The 20,589-nt window shown below is 40.7% G+C and overlaps 1 protein-coding gene across 2 annotated transcripts; it reads right to left on the reverse strand.

The window, feature by feature from the left end:
* Positions 1-312: 312 nt before the first annotated feature.
* On the reverse strand, positions 313-18,980 carry rbm5 (RNA binding motif protein 5). Of its 2 annotated transcripts, none has more exons than XM_084063401.1 (25): positions 18,848-18,980; positions 17,532-17,577; positions 16,757-16,949; positions 15,886-16,044; positions 15,115-15,184; positions 14,618-14,691; positions 13,318-13,401; positions 12,492-12,552; positions 12,047-12,112; positions 11,770-11,930; positions 11,400-11,497; positions 9,367-9,454; positions 8,874-8,945; positions 8,494-8,560; positions 7,897-7,973; positions 7,611-7,698; positions 7,210-7,301; positions 6,552-6,728; positions 6,277-6,420; positions 6,076-6,162; positions 4,565-4,750; positions 3,842-3,916; positions 3,631-3,734; positions 2,841-2,970; positions 313-1,268 (listed from the first exon to the last, which is right to left on the reverse strand). In XM_084063401.1, the coding sequence occupies exons 2-25, from the start codon at positions 17,546-17,548 to the stop codon at positions 1,143-1,145; spliced, it is 2,496 nt and encodes an 831-aa protein (XP_083919527.1). In that variant the 5' UTR covers positions 17,549-17,577; positions 18,848-18,980; the 3' UTR covers positions 313-1,142. The 2 variants fall into 2 exon arrangements, with proteins under 2 accessions (XP_083919527.1, XP_083919526.1); XM_084063400.1 differs by having other exon boundaries at positions 7,891-7,973.
* Between the last annotated feature and the right edge of the window lie 1,609 nt (positions 18,981-20,589).

Genomic DNA, 20,589 nt, shown 5'->3' on the forward strand with positions numbered 1-20,589 from the left:
ACAGAGCTTTTTTCTAACGTTTTTTTGTCATGAACATGTTCACAGAACAGGATTATTACGTGATTATAAAGCAACGTAATAAGGTAGATATTTTTCTGAGTATCCACACTGTGAATAAAGACAACAAGTATGAAGTTTGGATGTGAATTCTTCGCCATTGAATATTTTAGATTGTTAATTCATCACGCCTCCGGTATGTAAAGGCATTTAAAGTGAATTTTCTTTTACATATCCATAGATAATCAGTTTGTAAAAGCTAATTGATGAATGCCAGTCATGCATGGTCGCTTAATAAATAAGATTAAGTCCAGGCACTGATCGCTCAATCCCATTTATTTCTTTTGTACAAAATGAGACAAGTTTTTCATAGAAACTGTACAATTCTTTAAACATAACATGCCAAGACAAAAATGTTTTTTCCCCCCTCCTTTTTTTTAACAGAATAATAAACATGGGAAGAAATCCACTATATTTATATACAAATCATAATTTATATAACTCTCCAACTAAAGGTTCCTCCATTACAGTTAACTAATCGTGATGGTGACAAGGATGACAATCTGGTAACACTTCAGTGATCTAACATTAAAGGAAGGGTCCATGATGCATGTATGCCTTTTGAACGGCCCAAAAAACATAATGTCAATGGCCACGCCGCCTTCCCTTTGGCTGGTTGGAAGTGACGTGCGCCAGTTAAAGTGTGCAACTTGGAAAACGGGTGATAAACTATTCTGTCCACCAAGTCTTGCCAACTCAGACGGCATACATGGCAACACGCTGCTAAGCGAGTCAACGTGGGCACTCGCTTGGGCATGCGCTATCGGCGTGGAGTTAGTTGTTGTGACGTGGTGAGAAAACTCTGTCACAAAGTTTGTGACATTTTCTGGTCTAAAAGGCATACATACAGGCGTCCATGATGGGTCACTGGGAAGAACCTTCAACTGAACTTTTCATGCAGTTCAAGGTTCAAGTGCAATCAACTTGTCCCTGGATTCATGAGTTCCTTAAGAGTTCTCACAGGTGAAGTTAGTGAAGGGGAGCTGTAGACAAGTTGTTCACCATGAAGAGAATGGCTCCATCCAGGTAGGAGCACAGCACCTGTAGGATATGGGCCGTTCGCGCGGGTCAGGCTCGCGGTGAGCTTACTCCATTTCGGTGAAGCGGGCGAACATGGCTTTGCGGACAGCGTCTTTGTAGGTGTCCGAGGCGGCAAGGGTGTAATTGCTGCCTTTGGTTCCCAGACCAGATCCCTTCGTCCTCATCTGTGCCTGGGGGATACAATAATAACATTGACAATCATTCCCTATTCCCACTTTAAGTCATACGATTTTAATTACGCATGTATAAGTGGACAGATAATCCATTAATCCACTTTAACCCTGGTGTCCCTTTTTTGGGCATGTCATTAGGGGTGTGACGATACGAGTAACTCAAAATACGATATCTGTGTAACTGAAGAAAAAATACCTTTGGCGGGGGGAGTTAGTTCACAGCACGTAACGATGTACGCCACAGCGTGGAGCTCAGTGAATTAAATGCCAGCATGAACGACTGACCGTGCCAAAGAAGAAAATAATGGCTAGTAATATGAATTAGGTTGGGGTTTTACACAGATGCCAAAGGTGAAAACATTAAAACGATCGAATTTATAACAATGTCTATTCAAACAAGGGTTCCCTTCTTAAAAAAAAAAATCAGTGGCTGTGCTTGGTTCGACAATATTACTGCATCATATTCCGTTTAAAATTATAAACGCATCTTTAATATCATAATCCAAATCGTATGCATAACGTGAACTACTCTTTATGGAGCAAAGAGCAATGTTTTGTGAAACAGGCATATGGAAAAAGGAGATGTGAGGAGATGTAAAGTAGACGGCAAGGATTGTAATTAATCTCCCGTCAGCCAGCCGGCGAGCTGTTGTGTTGACTCAGGGGTTGGTTGTAGGATTGGATGCGGTTCCCAGTTTAACGATATGACCGTTGTCCATCTTTTTCTGCTGTGTTTATCCTCTTCAAATGGTGCAGCATGTTTGCAAGTCCTCCCTGACTGAGAGGAGGACCAGTACTTGCGCACAGGTGTCGTTCAGTGGCTTTGTGTCACGAGTTTGCACACCAGGGGAATCCATAATATAGAGCAGTGGTTATCAACCAGTGGTCCGGGGACCACCAGTGGTCCTTGAGGGGGTTACAGGGGGTCCCCAGACAAATTAGGAACCAAATTGACCCATGTGCGTCTGTAACTCTTGAGTGTACAAATGGAAATATGCTCTATGCACAGCAGCCATATTGGGAGTGAATTGGGCCCCTGCCTTACTTCCTTTACAGGTGTTACCAATAATACTAATTAAGGCTCTGTTCCATTTAGTGTGGCATAGTGGTTGTCTTATTTTCAAGGACCCCCATAACTCTGGGAGTGTACAAATGGAACCAAATGGACCCGTAAGGGTCCATTTGGTTCCATTTGTACACTCTCAGAGTTAAATGAACACTGATGATGATACTACAGTGTAGATTGGGACCCCCGAGAAATCAAAATGGTTGAGTCCCTGGCATATTATTTTCAAATGGGGGTCCCTAATGTGTGTCAATTTGGGGGTCCTTGACGCAAAAATGGTTGAAGACCACTGATATAGAGAGCACCTGCTTGTTGTAATATAATACAGATACTTGATAACATAATAGAGATACTTGATGACATAATATAGATACATGATAAGATGTCGCAAGAGGAAGTACGACAATATATCGCAGTATCGATTTCTTTCCGTCCAAAATAGCATTGCATCGTGATGCGTTATTAATTAAGCTGAATGGGTTAATTGGCGATTCGTTGCTTACCTCAATGGGTGCAGTAATGCCTTGTTGGTTGCGGCCTAGACCTTTGCCCTCCTTCCAGCCCATCGCCTGCAACATTTTGTTCCCGATGTTGTCGCTGTTTAGGCCATCTTTGGTGGGCTGTTCATAGTTGCTGCAGGGTCACACAGGAATTGCACAATCATTAGCCACTTGACAAGACAACTTACTGAAAAGAATTCCAGACAAGGACAGGCGGAATGGCACAAATTTATGTCATTTGTCATTTAACCCATTAAGACCGGGACCGTATCTTTGTCATTTTAAGATTTCTTTGGGCTATTCAAAAATAGCAGATATACAAGCTCATAGCACGGCACAGATCTGCTATTTTTGAAAAATCTTAAAAAATGTGTCCAAATCTTGTATATGTAAATGTTTTAAGCAAACATTTGTAACTCAAATCTTTGCTTCTGGGGATTCTACAAATGTCTTCTAAATCCTAACAGTTTTTTTAAAAGACTTTCCATAATGTGGTCCTCAAACTTTTTTCATGTCAAGGACCACCCAAAATCTGTATTTGGCCGCAGACCCCCATCTCAAAATATGTTGTTCGAGGGACCCCCCCAGAAGCAAAGATTTAAGTTCGCTCTTAAAAAATATGTTATTCAAAGATTTGCACAAATGTTCACGATTTTTCAAAAATAGCAGATCTTCAAGCTCATAGCGCTATGAGCTTGTATATCTGCCATTTTTGAATAGCCAAAGATAGCCACAGATGCATTCCCGATCTTAATGGGTAAAACAAACAGATCAATATACCAGAGAGACTTACACAACTGGTGCTGGCGTGGTAGTAAATTTCTTCTTTTTAGGGACGGGAGGCTCAGGGATGCCGTATTTCTCTCTCCTCTCTGCAGCCCTGTCTCTGTATTTCATCTACTCACAAAAAGAGTGAACAGTTTGGGTCATTTCAAATCACTGTAATCAGAGACGCAGACAGTTAACAGTATCAGCTGGAAGGCTTTGTATCGATTAAGGCGAACCTCCGTTTCTTTCCTCTCCAGCTCCTCCAGCTCTGCCTCTGTGAGCCTGGACCTGCGCAGTACCTCCATGTTTTGCTGGAACGGAGAAAGGGCAAGTTAGGACAGCTGCAACGCAATAACCTGAGAGCAACACTGCCCTCTGGAGCTTATTAGTCCACAGTAAAATCAGTGTTATTTTCAAGGGGTATGTCACTTTAAACTACTCCCTGGGGTCATTGTAACATCTACGCAGGCTTTTTTAGTTGCTTGATTCAATATTTTCAATTTACTAGAGCCCCTCCAACATACACAAATGTAACTCCAAACTCCATTTTAGCCATGCTAGACTCATTGAAAACACACGTCCCTGCTTCTGGTGACTGATATTGTCTTTCTTATGTGTGAGGGGGCTGTTTTTTCAATTAATGTTTTCATTTATTATTTTTTCATTAAAACAAAAGTTACTGAGTGGAACACGGCCCCCCCTCAGGCATTAGGAGGACAATATCAGTAGGACAATGCCAATCAAAACACGTCACATCGCTCGTAGATCAGCCATTTGTGCTATTTTTCTGAAATGTTTTGAAAATGTACGCCTGTGACTTGCTCAAAATACGGAGGCCACGTTGAAAGCGGAGTACACAGATGAAAGGAAATGGACCCATCATCTTTAATACTCCCAAGTGAAATGAACACTGACAAAGTCAATTTTTACAGTGTACTTCCAAGGACTAATAAGGGTACCTTGTGCAGGTCCGAGAGCTGCTGGTGACGTAGTAGAGCCTCTTTGTTGGGGAACTGTCTTCGACACAACAAACAGGCCATCTTCTTCCAGTCCGTCATCTTGTCCTGGAACTCGTCGCCGCTCTCCGGATCCGCCGTCCCCTCCTCTGGGTCACTGTCGCCGCTGTACGCCGCCACGAGACCACACTGACCACCACCATGCAGGAACAGTGTCAACACAGTCAGTATAGGTCACCGTCAGGGTTGCCAGATCTGCTTATTATAATTTCCCCCGCAAGATTTTATTTGAAAATAGACGATCTACAAGCTCACAACGCGTCGCGACGCGTTGTGAGCTTGTAGATCTGCTATTTTCAAATAGCTGAAGTATATGTTAAAAGTGCTCATGTGGCCCATTCTTTTGGGCTGGTTTTCCTAGACCTGGTTGCTTGTTTCTCTCACAGAATCTGGCAACACTAGTCATAAAAAAATATAATTATAAAAAATAATAATGGGGTCTGTGGCCTAATCCATATCAAAACTGAAAAATGAAAACTGTAGAGAATCACTGGTATAGAACACAGATAGAACACAGTTCTCTTGCAGAATGCAGCAACACAGTCAGTGTGCTGACAAAGACCAGACGGAGACAAGCACACAATAAAACCATTCTGAAGTCCCTGTATTGGTTTGCCTGCTGGCATCAGAATAGATTTTTAAGATCCTTTTTATTGGCTTTTAAATCAATGGAAATGCACCCGGCGGACCGCCTACTCATCTGCTATGCTTTTTAGTTATGAGCCCATGCTTAGAATGGACCCATACGGGTTCATTTGGTTCCATTTGTACGCGCTCAAGAGCTATGGGGTCTGAGGCCAAATGTGAGCAAACTGGGGTTACCGTTCTAAAATGTCAACAAAAAGCAACTTTTAACTATTACGGTGCTAACATTTTAATACGAATTCTCAAGGCACATATTTTTAACATTGCTTTTACCTGGGTTCTTTACATTGATTTAGTTCATACATTTATTTCCCCCTCATTTAAAATGTCCTTTCTTTTTTTTAATTATTTAATTATTTTTATTTTATTTTCTGTGAAGCGCATCGAGTTGCAAATAATGTATGAAATGTACTATATAAATATTGATTGACAATTCTTCCCCCGGACAATCACACATTTAACAAGCTAGCCAAATTAAAGGCTTGTGAAACATTAATACCACCCAAAGACAATGGCACAGGTCACTTTTACAGCATTCTACATGCTGACTAATTGTTTTTTTACAGTTATGTGTGGAGTCACATTGCCCTCTAGTGGCCGTTATTGTACATATTGTTGAGATGTTTGCTTGTTCTTCCTATCATATTACTGTTGTCTTTATCACTGTTACAATGCTGCCACAATGTCAGAGGAGACAAACAAAAAATAATTGTACTCTACCTGTACACAAGACCACCTGGCTTGAAACCTTAAGATCATAACTAAGATAATATGGTTTGTTCTTCTTTCCAAAAATATTAAGCGCTCACCTTAGATGAATTTACAGAAGTAGTTGGTGGCTCTTCTTCAGAAGATTTTAGCACCTCTGGCATGAGTCTTTCAAGAGCTCCCGCTTGCTGCAAAACAAAATGTATTCAAGTCATTGAGTGCATCTCTGCTTTGAAATCACTGCAGAACCTATATCTTTATTTTAAAGAATGTAACAGGGCTCAGTACATCAATTTAAATACCTTCTTTTCAAAGAGTGTTGTGAAGCCAGCGTCGGCGGCCGCTGCCTCTTTCTTCTCCTCTTGACTAACGGGTTGGAAGCTACCCCTGAAGTTGTCCTTCTGCTTGTTCAGACTCTTCGCCCAGCGCTCCATATCTTTAGCGATCTGAAGGAAACACATTATAAATCCTCATGACCACCTTCTAGAACAGCTCACACGGTCTCACCAAAATAACGTTTAAATGAAACTGAATAAATGTATCTATTATTGATTTTTTTTGTCTCTGCTCTGCGTACCTGCTGAGCAGTTTTGCTCTTGGGTTTCTCTTTTTTATCCTTGCCATCTTTAGTTTCTTTGCCCGTTGATGTGGCCGCTGCGTTGTCACTCCCGGTGCCAGCAGCGTCGGCCGGGACGAACGTCTGCTTCTCGCTGTCCCAGTACAGGTACTGCTGAGTCTGGGGGTTGTAGTAGTACTGAAAGAAATAAAATACACTAGGTTAAGCCAAACAAACTTTCATCTTCACCCATAATGCTTGTAATGTAGTCTGATCAGGAGTAACAGGGGGTCCTCAGTAACTACAGGGGGGGGCTGCCAAATCATTTGTGTGATAGGAATGTTTTTGTTTTGTTGTTAAATGCCTGAAAATACCAACGTGAATCCAAAATATTTTAGCCAAGATGATTTGTAAACAAAAAACCTGTGGAATACTTCCAAGCAAGTCTCAATTCTCTCATAGGTCAACAGACATCGATGAGACGATCATATACAAATGGTATGTTTTAAAAGCTCCTTATAAGTTGCAATGAATGCTTTCCCAAAAATGAAAAGAAAGTTTAATATGCAATACAATTTTGGGGATCCTAGCTTTATCTCTCTCACTCAGCTAAGGAGTGCCTAGCCTGAAAAACGATGAAGACCTCTCGTGTACATGTTGATGATGCGCTGTATCTTACATGCGTGTTGGCGTCGTAGTAGAAGCCAGTTTGGGGGTCATAGTAGTAACCAGAGGACTCATCATACTGATAGGTGGACGTATCAGGTACAGCTGTGGATCATTCAACAAAGAACATGTCAGTCAGTATTGTAAAAAGGACAAAAAGTGCTAAAATGAGACGTCAAACCTATGGTCCACGTCAGTATGACTAATCATTTATTTGTGAAGATTAATAAATCTACCACACAGCAAGAATTCAGAGAATTACGATGACATGACCAACATAAGGATAGATTATTAAAAGATCAATTATCACTTTTTTATTTTTATAATGGATTTTATTTTTATAATGGATTAAATCGATTAGTTCGTCATCATCATTAGTACCGGTACATGTTTTAGAAACAAGTGCATACATACCACCGCTGGTGTCAGCAGTCTGACCCGACGATGCCACTGTGGTGGTGGCTGTGGCAAGTAGTGAAGGCATGGTGACACTCGCATCGGGCTGCAGGGATTTACATTTATGTGATAGTTTGATTATGTGGACATTAAGCACATTTTAGTACGAATTGTTAACCACTTAAAAAGCTGCAATCCATTATGTTGTTCGGCGAATAAAACATTACAAATATCTAATAAAGAAATGGTGCCAAAAGTGGCATGATTCCAGTATTACTGATGCAGAACTGTGTGTTACCTGGACAGCAGGCTGGCCGATGACGTGTGCTTGGTAGACTTGTGGACCACCTGCAGCTGGGACTATAGTCACACCTGGGGCTGCTGAGAGAGGGACAAAAAAGAAATCTGTAAGCAACTTAATAATAGAACACATGCTCCACATACTGTGCCGAGGGACAGATTTACAAATGTTCTCCATTTCAGAAAAAAACATTCCTATCTTAGTATGTCGTTGCTGTTGGGCAGATACCTCCTCCTATTTCCATATTTCAATGTCCTTTTCTTGTAAATGAATGCCCTACTTCGTCATACAAGAGTCTCGCACAACATTTGTGAAAATAGCCCCATCTACAAGCTCATAACGTGTTGCCATTGTGAGCTTGTAGATTGGCTGTTTTCACTATTTTAAAATGTTTCCAACTGACAGCAATGATGTCTGGCCAGTAATAGGACAATAACTATGACCATAATGATTATCATGTGAACATCCATACCGATGTTGACGCTATAGCTGTAGTGTGGACTCTGTCATTCACTTGAGTTAGAACAATTTTCAAAACAATATGGTTATAGTTATGGTGCTTTGTGTGTTAACTGCCCCTTTCATTGTTGCGTCTCTTACCTCCCAATATCCCATTGCCCTGGGAACCGTCTGCTACCATCCCTGCTTGACGATAGGCCTGGTACTCCTGACAACAAAATAGATCCCGTGTTTGTCTTAACATGTCAGCGATTTCTCTTGTAAAACCATCCAAATACAGTGAAATTGTCAATATATTGTGCACTATAAAGTAATTATTATTTTTTTGAAGGCAAACATTCATCAGAAATAGCAGATCTACAAGGTCACAAAGCTTATAGACTGGCTATTTTCGGCAAAGAGATTTGGTGTAGAAAGAAAGAAAGGAGGGGAACAAGTATAGACCCCTGAGGCAAACCTGGTCAAGTATAAATGTAAGTGTTTTAAGCAACAATAAAAAGGTTTCAGTTTGATCCACTTACCTGTGACCAGGGAGAATAGCCTTCCTGCAGGTAACTGTACTCTGACCTCTGTGTCTCTACGCCATGCTGTGGCTGGGGGGGGGGGGGGGGGGGGAACAACACACTCAGTAAGCATTTGCTCAGATGGGAGACAAATCCAATTTGTTTCTTAAATCTGATCTTTGGGACTGACTGTTATTTGTTGTGTACAAATGGAACCATTGTACACTCGAAGGAGTTCCGGACCTGTAAGGTGTCCGTTCGGTTCCTAACTATCAATCATGTAGCTAGGGACCCCGTGAACAGGGTTGCCAGATCTGCTTATTATAATTTCCCCGTAAGATTATAATTTCCCCGTAAGATTTTATTTGAAAATAGCTTTTATCTAAAAGCTCACAACGCGTCGCGTTGTGAGCTTTCTCTCACAGAATCTGGCAACACTGCCCGTGAAGGACCCCACACTGACAACCTTTGGTTTTATAGTTTGGTTGGAGAAAGTAAGGCCATACTGTACCTGACTGGAGGACCACTGGGCTGCAGCAATGGCTGTGCTGGCCACTGAGAAGGCACTGACACGATTACCGTCGGGTAGCAAGAGGTCCCTGAAAGAATCAAAGAGAAGACGCAGGATATGAGAAGTTATTTCCATCTAAAAAAAAAAGAAGAAAAAAAGGACCTCACCAGTCTAAAGGGCCATTCAACACCAAGCACGATAAACGGATGGCAGCATCCCAACACCATTATAGCGACAACTATATATCGTTTGGATCACTTTCAGCGCGATTTTATGAATGATAGAAGTATTGACAGCCATTCAAAATCCGGACATCTGGGATGCAATGTCACTCACCCTCAGAACGTTTTGTTATTAACCCATTAAGACCTGAAGCCGATTCTACAAATGTCTTCTAAATCCCAACAGTATTCCGAAAAAACGTATATTTCTGTATCAGTAATTCTCAAACCTTTTCATGTCAAGGACCGCCAAAATTATATGTATTTGGCCGCCGACCCCCATCTCAAAATAGTTTGTTCCAGGGACCCCCAGAAGCAAAGATTTGAGTTACAAATGTTCGCTTTAAAACAATAAATATTCAAAGATTTGCACACATTTTTCAAAAATAGCAGATCTACAAAACGAGCTTGTATATCTGCTATCTTTGAATAGCCAAAGTGTAAAATAATGTTTTTTTTTAGCTCAAATCAAAACGTGACACAGATGCGTTCCAGGTCTTAATGGGTTAATGTAGCTGAAAAGACTGCTATGAACACTAGCTGGTGGGCTATTAAACCGTCATTACCTCAGGTAGGGTACAACGGTCTCACCTCCTTGTAGTTAATAATCAGAGACAGATTATCCATATATCCTATTGCATGTGTGTAGCACTCAGAGATCTCTCTCCCCCTCTCTGTGTGGGCTACGACACAGATGGACTGTGCAGCGCGTTTGGTGCTAGTTTACAGAATGTATCGTACGTCAGTGTATGCGCACATCATTTTTGTTATAGCTGTAGTGCTATGTGTGAGTGGAGCTTAATTCTAGCCGTTACTACAGATTGCCCCTAGCTTCAACAAATACTGTGTGGGCTACATACGTTTATGCAATGTATACTTTAGTAGACTTCATTGTTTATTTTTAAATGTCTTTCACTACAAGGGCGGCTGAGTACGTAGTGAGACCACCTGGGAATCGGAAGGTCACCAGATGGCCCCCTGGCCTGCACAGTCTGTGTGTCGCCATGTCCCTGAGCAAGACACACTTAGCCACCAACTGCTCCCCGGGTGCTGTATTAATAGCACCCACTGCTTTTAATAGTTAGTATGGGTAGATGCAGAGGACGAATTTAAGTATGTGCACATGTTCTACAAAAGTCCGCCAGAGTCGCTGTAGCGCCGGGATTTGGCCACGTAGCATTGCCATCCAGAATTGGGCGGGGAGGACTAAATGCTCTATCTTTGACCTATTTATGAACATCGTGTAAAAAAAAAAGTAGTCCAGAGTCCCTATAGATGTGTTTTAACCTTTCAAATTCAGTCGTTTTTTTTTACATCCTGTGCCGAAGTTAACACGGAAGCACATTCCTGATCTGCTGTTTTTTTTTTTTTTTTTTTAATAATTTTTATCCCACGATTTTGTAACCCACATTTTTTCACCCAGTGCCAATTGCCTATGTAATCCTGGGCACTACCTACCCTCTGCCAGCCTAGGGAGAGCCCAAGCTGAAGCTCATGCCTCCTTCAATGCATGAGGAGCAAGCAGGCCGCTTCTTATCTGGCCGCTTCATTCCTGCCGCTTCATTCCTGATCTGCTGTTGATCAGGAATGCGCTGCCATGTTAAAACCATTTTTGCGTTTATGTGTGTACGGTTAGATATTTTTAAAACTACGGTCATGAGGACATTTTCTAATTTTTTCCTGACGACGAAACACCCGTTTAGAAAAATACCCATACACGCGTGGTCAAGGCCTTATTCACTCCTTCACACACATACGTAAAACTGTCACACATCACAAACCAAACAGAAGTAGCACAGAGAAAACACGCACTTTCTGGCACTCTTGGCGTAGTCGACCCCGATGGTTTTTCCATCCAGCTTCAGTGGTGGCTGTAGTCCCTGTAGAATGGTTAGCAGCTGGGACGCCTCCTGTTTAAAAGAGAGGGACAATTCTTCTTTTAGACGTCGCACAATTAAAGTGACATGAAAACAAGCTAAACTTAAAAGAAGAAAAAAAGCAGTAGTGAATGGCGAATTGCGATAGTAGTACTATGAAAAAGGTTGAGGATTTCACAGGATGTAGTTGGCTACTGGTATCAGCAAATCGTATCCCTTGACGATAATCTGCATTATTATAATTTAAGAATATATAGAAAATATATATATTATATACCGTATATAATATATAGAAAATACTGTACCAGAGGGGAGGAAAGCTGCAGAAAGGCAAAGCCTCTGTTTTGGCCTGTCTGCTTGTCCTTGATGAGGCGGACGTTGTTAGCGGACAGATTAGCATATGGCGCCAGGGCAGCCATGATGGCCTCCACTGTGGTCTGGGCAGCAATGTTCCTCAAGATGATCGCTACGGAGAACAAAGACCTTCATTAATGTGTATATTCACTTGATTAAACAACCATGAGGAACTTTGATCCAAATTAAAGTGTTGCGTGAAGTCTGCAGTAATGAATTCCTCCTTACTGTCGCCATAGAAGTCTAGACTGGTATGGCCTTCTGTTGGTCCAGTGGCATAGCTGGCCTCACACTCTGTTGAGAAAAAGGACAGAAAGGAAAGGGGGACATCATTAGAACTCCCGGAATGGAGTCGAATTAAAGAACCGGGAGCAAGGGGACAAACTGTCAAAACCCCAAGTCAACTCTGTGGATTCAAGTATTTAGCATTTGACCTGGTCTATCTTGGATAGCATGTGATCTATTGTGTGTCGTTTCCATTATCGTTTTGCCTTTAGGCAAAAACAAAATGTGTGTGCTGTTTGCCATATGTTGATCCTAGATATGACAGATTAGTATCTATGGGCCTCAACAGCTTGTGGCAACAGGAAATTGCGAGCTGCATTTCAGCACTGAGCCACAGGCTGTCCGGGTGGCTGCAGTTAGAGGCCTCTGGCTTTGATGGACTACTTACCAGGTTTGGCTGCTCCACACCTGAAGCACTTCAGCCTCCTCCGGAAATTGTACAGGCCACACTGCAAGTAACCGTTCAAATCATTTTTTTATTGATTACACAGCTACTAAGGCCCTGAACAGTGCTGCCTCAGATTTACTCGCAATATAACCATACTTACCTGTGACAAAACCTTAACCTTTACCACTTGTACCTGCATACGTGCCCATGTGTGGGGTTTAAAAATAATAATCTACTCAACAGTGTAGGGATGCACGATATTGACATTTGGGCCGATATCTGATATCTGCCGATTAATCGCATGGTTACATCGATTGATAGCGATATTGCAATATAAGTTTCCGGTAGGATTTATATTACACCTGCTATACAGTAACTGTGATTCTGGGTGCAGATGCAGACCTCTAAAATAAAACAAGGTGTATTCTTAATATTATCTGATTAGGCCTACTGATCAATAAACTTAAATGCAGTAAAGTCTTAACATTATTTTTTTACTTCATACTGTATGTGTCAGTACTTGTTCTACAGGTAGACCCTTTTGAAAGCTTCCCAAGAAAACATTGATTGAATCTGCAGCCTTCAATCATCATAAAAGGCTTTTTTACAGCTTCTCCTCCAAACATAATAATTACAGCATAACATGTTGGCTAAAGATATGTGGATTATATTGCAGTTACCGATATTGCATTTTTAAGTAAACATCGGCCGATACTGATATGATAAATGATTAATTGTGCATCCCTAGGACAGTGTACAGAGATAACAAGAGGCCTGACATTCGAGGGGGTTTGTTGTGGATACGGTGGCCAGAGCATTAACTTACAGTGTTGCAGGGCCAGTCTTCATATTTGTTCCGGGGGTGGCTGTACAGCATGTCCACACTTTTGCCATTGATGGTCAGCCGTTTCTGCAAGAGGACGACGACAATTACTCAACACTTTCGTGGCTGGAGTGGATTCTCACCAATAGAGCAAGCAGTGTTGGAAGGGAGAGAAGGGGGACAGGGGACCCCCCCGACAGGTGCTTGATGTGTATGTGAGCATGGTGGTGTAGACAGGGTTGTTTTCTTAATGTGTTTGGGACCCGAGTGCCCAGACTGAGCTGGAGCAGAGTGTGTATAATGTGACCCTGATGGGACAATTTTGACTGCTTTCTCTAAAAATCACTTTTCCACTGCAGGGTACCGGCTCGTCTCGACTCTACTCGCTTTTGTTCCCCGCTGCAGATAGGACTGTGCTAAATAATGTTGAAGCTAATGCTTGTCTGGAAACTATCAATATGTTTCTGCTAACATTTCAATTAAGAGGTAGGCCTGGCCATGCAGATGCTCATTAATGATTCATTGCCATTCATTGATCCGTTTACTAAAGTTTGTCAACGGGAGCATCCATGAGGCATGAGTCCATTGTGACTGTGATGCTAGTGAGGACTCTCATCAATCAGTAGTCTGCAGTGTCAACTTGTGTAGGTACCAGGTACTTTCACCTAATGGAAACCCGCCCCCCCCCCCCCCCCCACCCCCCAAAAAAGGGCGAGTAGAGTCGAGTCAAGTGGAGCCAGTACCATGCAGTGAAAAAGAGACATACAACCAGGGATGGAATTCCCACACCCAATATCAAGGGGAAAAAGATGTCCTATTCACAGTATTATTTAAAGACAAAAACAACAACCAAAAAAACCCCAACAAAACTAAAAAGGAAAGAAAACAAACTCCTGCAACTTGGACTCAAACTGAATGGAAGTTCAACTCTGAAATGTTAAATGGTAATTCCTCCAAGAGCCACATTTGGAATGTTGGAAAATAAAGATAAAATATGTTCCTGGCCTGAAGAGTATGCTAATTCCTTATGCCAATCTGCAGCTCTGGTGTTACTGCATGGTTTAACTGGGTGACTAAACTGAGTACTAGCAACAAAGCCGTGCATATAACTGTAAAATTCAGCTAAATATATATATCTTATTTCTCTCTGGATTTTTTGTTTTCTTTTATTGTTTTTATTTTTTTGTAAACAGAGATGTGATCTGCATGAACTCCACACTTAATACTTTTCTTTTGGTTGCCTTTTTTGTTAACGTTCCAGATCCCCAAGACCAAAAACTAGACTTGGCGATTATGAAGCAACCTGATTGGTCTCCATCCATCGGGTAGCATCTTGCAAGTGATAAAAGTCCACGAAGGCGAAACCACGGCTTATACCTAGGGACAGCATTCAAATATAGACGGGAGGCGTGTTAGTCAGAGTCCATGGGCATTATTATTCAAACTGTCACAAACTGCTTCACGACCCAGGCCCTGTTTGGTAAAAACAGGCCATTTAGGAGTTTTACCACAGCAAAAAAAGAAAAATAAATTCCTGAATGCCACAGCGAGAACCACACTCAACCAAAAAGTGTGCCTCCCGGCATTTATACTTTCTCCAAATAGAAATATCTCTGCTCTCCTGACTTACCTCGTAGATCCACATTGACATGTTACGTTTCTTATGTTCTTTTACGTTTTTAAGCCATTAAAAGTAATTTGTCAGTTGCTATGGCAAAACGGGTCTGAAAACGGAAGCAGATTGGCCCTATGGTCAAAGACTGGGGGAAGGAATGGCTCTATGGTACACGTGGTTCTCACCTGTCTTCTTCTTCATCAGCCTGACATCCACTGGCTGGGGGCCTTCCAGCTGGTCCATGGCAGCTCGAACCTACAACACAAGACGACCATTAACGTTAAGCCTGTTAAGAGTATTACATAATGAACTTTAACATAAATAAATTAAATAATTTGCTTCTGACCAGTAGTTTCTCAAGCCAGACAAGTATTCCACAATCTTTGAATGCTACATCAGAGTCTGTAACTTACAGCTCCTGAAAGCTGTGCACATTAAGCTTTTTCCATTTCTGCTCAGCAGCAAGCTAGATGTGTGTTGACTACTTTGATTTACACAGTAGAACACATTTAAGAGACGAAACAGAAGGCAGTGTGTATGTGGGGGGACAGACATCTGCTTTATAATCTGTGCATTCTCTCTATGGCGGGAGCATTTGAAAACTGTGTGAGCCAACTGTCTGTATTGAGCGACTAGCCCGTTAGCCACTGTATTCCAGGCTACTAACTGTTCAATTAACCCATTCAGACCTGAAGCCGATTCTAAAAAATGTCTTCTAAATCCTAACAGTTTTCTGAAAAACCTATGTTGCTATATCAATGGTGCTCAAACGTTTTCATGTCAAGGACCCCCAAAATTGCTATGTATTTGACCGCCAACCCCCCATCTCAACATATATTGTTCCAGGGACCCCCAGAACCAAAGATTTGAGTTAAAAAAATTGCTTTAAAAAAAAAAAAACATTGTAAATTGCACAGTAAATAGTGAAAATCTATTAGTGAGCTAGAAAGCCTTACATCGTCCTCTGTGGCGTGAAGAGACAGACCCCAGAGCATGATGGTCTTGCTCGTCTTGTCATCCCCTTGCTCTCTCCTGTAATCTTGCTCGGGGTAGTCTCCTTCAGAGTGATAGCCATCTTCTGATCGATCGCTGTTCCGCCGCTTCCTCCCTCGTGGCTGGGCACAGGTCAATTAATCAGCATGTAATCAAAACAAAGCAATTAAAAACTACACATGATGCCACACTGAGGGCGTCACAATGATTACATAATCACCTAATGGCATTTATTTGTGATAATCTGCATAATCTTAATAAAAAAAAAGAAATTCATACATTTTCCAACATTTAAAACAGCAGATCTACAAGCTCACAACACGTCGACATGCTGTGAGCTTGTACATCAGCTATTTCCACTATTTGTACGACATTTAAAGTACAAGATTATTAAATGTGTCAGTCACTTCTTTGTACATTTAACCCATTAAGACCGGGAACACATCTGTGTCATTTTTAGATTTCTTTGGCTATTCAAAAATAGCAGATCTACAAGCTCATAGCGCGGCGCTATGAGCTTGTAGATCTGCTATTTTTGAAAAATCGTGAAAAAAAATGTTTTAAATATTTTTTTCCGAAAAACTTAGGATTTCGAAAATATTTAGAAGCGGCCTCAGGCCTTAATGGGTTAAGTCATTTGTCATCTCAGCCCTGTGCAATTTTTACACAGAAACGTAATTTGTATTTATATGTGCAATGTCAAAAACACAATTTAAATCATTAATCATAATTACTTGTATGACAATTAATCATCAAGTAAAATGTAATGATGGTGACACAGGCCTAACGACGCCACACATTACATTAGCCACAGAATTCCCAGTGATATATTACCTCTGGACTGTCTCGGCTGCCGCGGCGCTCTCCTTCGTGGCGGTCGCTTCGCCTGTCCTGTCTGTCCTCTCCCCAGCGGCGTGAGTCGTGACTGCGCTCCTGGTCCCTGTCGCGTCTCTCGCGCCGCTCTGAGTCATCGTGATGGGACTGCTCAGAAGAACCATACCTGCCAGTACGTTCAGTGCGGCCGATCCTATTTTACAATAAAATTTGCACTTAGATCACTGAGGCTACATCTCTTATTAACAAGATAATAGGTAAAACAGAACAAAGCTGTGCCATGATGGTAACTCATATCCACTCGTCAGTGCATCTCAACAATAGTAATACACTGTCATATAATGCATTTATTCTTTATTGGCCCAGATTTTTTTTTTCAACCTCCTGACTGACAACACGCTCAACAGGATGAGGCCTCAAGACTGACACACACACGCACACACAGACTGTCCCCCAACTGTGGGAAACAGTTGGGGGACAGTTGTCTTCCCAACTGCGGAAGGACAAAAGACCCTTGTATACCTCGCACTGGTTTTAACAACACATGGGGTGAAAAACACTACAGATTATGCAGACACTTCATCCAAATCTCTAACCTGAAATGGCTCAACATTAACCTAGACTTTTTATTATTATTATTATGAAATCAAATAATAAAACATAACTGACCACCGACCTAGTGAAAAACAATTATTTATATATCATGAAAGAAAATAGAAACAAAATGGCACTGTATTTATTAGCAACAACAATGTAGCACTTAAGTCACACTCACCTCTTATCAGCGCCCATTTCTTTTCACTGGAGTCAGAAACCAAAACCTTTGAGAAAGAAACAATGTATCCATCAAATACCACTGCTTCCTCTTAGACAGTGGTGGAAAATAACCACCAAGTACATTTACTCAGGTAATGTATTGAAGTACAATTTTGAGGTATACTTTACAAGGTCTATCACAAGTATTACATAATCTTCTAATCACAATTATTTTTGCAAAATCGTTTCCATGTTGAAAAATGTTCACACATTTTCAAATATAAAAAAATCCCAGAAATAGTTGATCTACAAGCTTACAACGCCAACCAACGCTTACAACCAAAAAGTAAAGTCAGCCATTTCTATTACTTTTTAGATGTATAAAATGATTAAATATGTAAATAATGTCTTTGTATGTTTCAGTAATTTGTCATATCTGCCCTGTGCATTTTTTTTATTACAAAGCCTAAAAGGCTTGATATGTTCAATGCCAAACACACAATTAAATCGTTAATCGCAATTATGACAACAATTAATCGTCAACATAAATTTGTAATCGTGACAGACAGTCTCTATATTTTACTTTCCTGGAGCATTTCCAGTTTTCAGTACTTTTACTTGTACTCCACTACATCTCAGAGGAAAAACACTGTACTCTTTTACTCCACTACAATTATTTGAAACCTTTAATTACTCGTTACTTAACTGCAACAGATAAAAGACACAAACTGCCCAATGCAGTGTTGCCAGGTTTTGCGAGAGAAACAAGCAACCAGGTCTATGAAAACAAGCCCAAAAAGAAGCGACTAGGCCACATGAGTCCTTTAAATAAAAATAGCAGATCTACAAGCTCACAGCGCGATGTTGTAGATCTGCCATTTTCAAAAATAAAATCTTGAATGAAATGTTAAACATGTGTAATATTTAGTTTTAACATTAACAAACACAAATCTGTCCGTGGCATTAAACATTTTCAGATGGGGGGGGGGGGGGGGGGGGTCTGCAGACAGATATATATTAATGTTAATATTAAACTGTTCGAGAACCATTGGTTTAAAGGCAACATCAGGAAAGCAAGCCCAAACAAGCAACTACACTTTAAGAAACAAGCCCCACAAAAAAACGCAACCCCCAATATTTACAAGCAACTGTTACAGAAAAAAAACAATCACAAAGTCGCTTATAATAAGCGGACATGGCAACCCTGCTCCAATGGAGGGTCACATTTATAGCCAGTAAATACACCGTATCAAAACGACATAATGACGGAAATTACGTACCAAAGAACCCGTAAACTCTGCTTAATGTTGCATTAGAGACAGACTGGAAACTCACCACTGTGGTTCAGTTGTTCGTAGAGCAGTAGAAGGCTGTGTGTGGATGTTTTCTGCTGCTTTCTGTAGTGTTTTCTCTCAGCTCATCGTTTCTTCACACAAACAACGCAACAACTGGACCTTCTTCTTCCCAAGATGCATTGCGTTGGATTGTGTGGGTAAGGTGCACCATGGGTAATTCAGCAGCGACGGAAGAAGTACTCACATTTTTTCCCTTTAAGTAAAAGTATCAATTTTGGAACGTAGAAATAATTGTAAAAATGTAAAATTTACTTGAGTAAAAGTACAAAAGTATTGGTATCGAAATGTACTTAATGTCCCAAACGTAGACATACTCATTATACTCATTATGCAGCAAAAGGTCCCATCTCACAAGTTTTCAATTTCTTTTGAAAATAGCAGATCTACAAGCTCACAACATGTGTAGAAGGGACGCCTTGTGAGCTTGTAGATCGGCTATTAAATTGATAAAGTATATATATACATACATACTGTAGCTCAGAAGTGGTTGATGTAGCAGCATATGTTTTGTAATAATTATCAAAATCTACAAAGTAAACAAACAAATAATAGCAAATAATGAAATAATTATAGTGAAGTAAAAGTACAATATTTGCCTTTGAGATGTAGTGGAGTAGAAGTAAAGGTATAGAAAATTGGAAATACTCCAGTAAAGTAAAATACCTCAAAATTGTACTTATACAGTACTTGAGTGCATGTACTTAGTTACTTTCCACTTCTGTAATTCAGATCATCCAATGGTATTATAACGCGGCCATCTTACCTTTACCATTGTTTATTTCATTCTTATAATTTCAATGTATGTATGTCACACAGGTTCACATGCAGTGTCTCTCGCTTTTATTATGGAATTACATTTCTGTTGAAAGATGCCAAAGTTATTATCATTTAATGCTGTTAACACTTTACAAATTAGGGCTAGATTTGTCTAAAGATAGATATAAGTATCTATCTATCTAAAGCACACATCACCAAATACACCTACATTGTGCAATTGTTATTATTTTTGTTTACGAACACACACTTATAGTGAATAGGCATGACAATACTAAACATAAGGCTTACAATAGCAGTTACATCTGGGTGGGCCAATAAAATACTATATTTAGAAACTTTCCCCAGGAAGGAGAATCCAACACATTTTAATGACGTTTTGAGCCTGGCCTCGGTCAAACTCATTTGAACCTTGACCTGCTGAACTAGTTTGACCTGACGAAGGCTCAAAACGTCATTGAAACGTATTGGACCGTGAGAGCGTCCAGATTATATTCTTCTAAAGCCAGCACTCAGACAAGTCTCGTATTCCATCAGTTACTTCCCAAGGCAAACTTGTATCCATGCCTTGGTCTTTGTTTTTGCACACAACCTTTCTATAGGCCAGCGATTACCAACCTATGGGCCGTGAACCTATTGCAAGTGGTCCCCCAAATAATTGGCAAAACACTTCATTGTGTGTTTCGTTGTTATACAGATCAATAGGAACTTAAAGTATACTACATTAGTTTCATTGATCGAAGTCGGAACACAAGTGATTAACCCATTAAGACCGGGAACGCATCAGTGTGTCATTTTTAGATTTCTTTAGCTATTCAAAAATAGCAGATATATAAGCTCATAGCGTGGCACCGAGTGCCGCGCTATGAGCTTGTAGATCTGCTATTTTTGAAAAATTGTGAAAATTATTTTTAAATATTTTTTTCGGGAAAAACTAAGATTTGGATT

Source organism: Gymnoscopelus microlampas (assembly GCF_963454915.1).
Source record: "Gymnoscopelus microlampas genome assembly, chromosome: 7".
NCBI classification, from domain to species: Eukaryota; Metazoa; Chordata; class Actinopteri; order Myctophiformes; family Myctophidae; genus Gymnoscopelus; species Gymnoscopelus microlampas.

Bases quoted from the DNA above. Each gene is read 5' to 3' on its own strand.
- rbm5 (XM_084063400.1), bottom strand. The intron at 7,699-7,890 runs GTAACACACAGT...AAATCCCTGCAG, and splicing joins TCGGCCAGCCTGCTGTCCAG to CCCGATGCGAGTGTCACCAT. The intron at 4,751-6,075 runs GTGAGCGCTTAA...GGTGGTGGTCAG, and splicing joins CTTCTGTAAATTCATCTAAG to TGTGGTCTCGTGGCGGCGTA.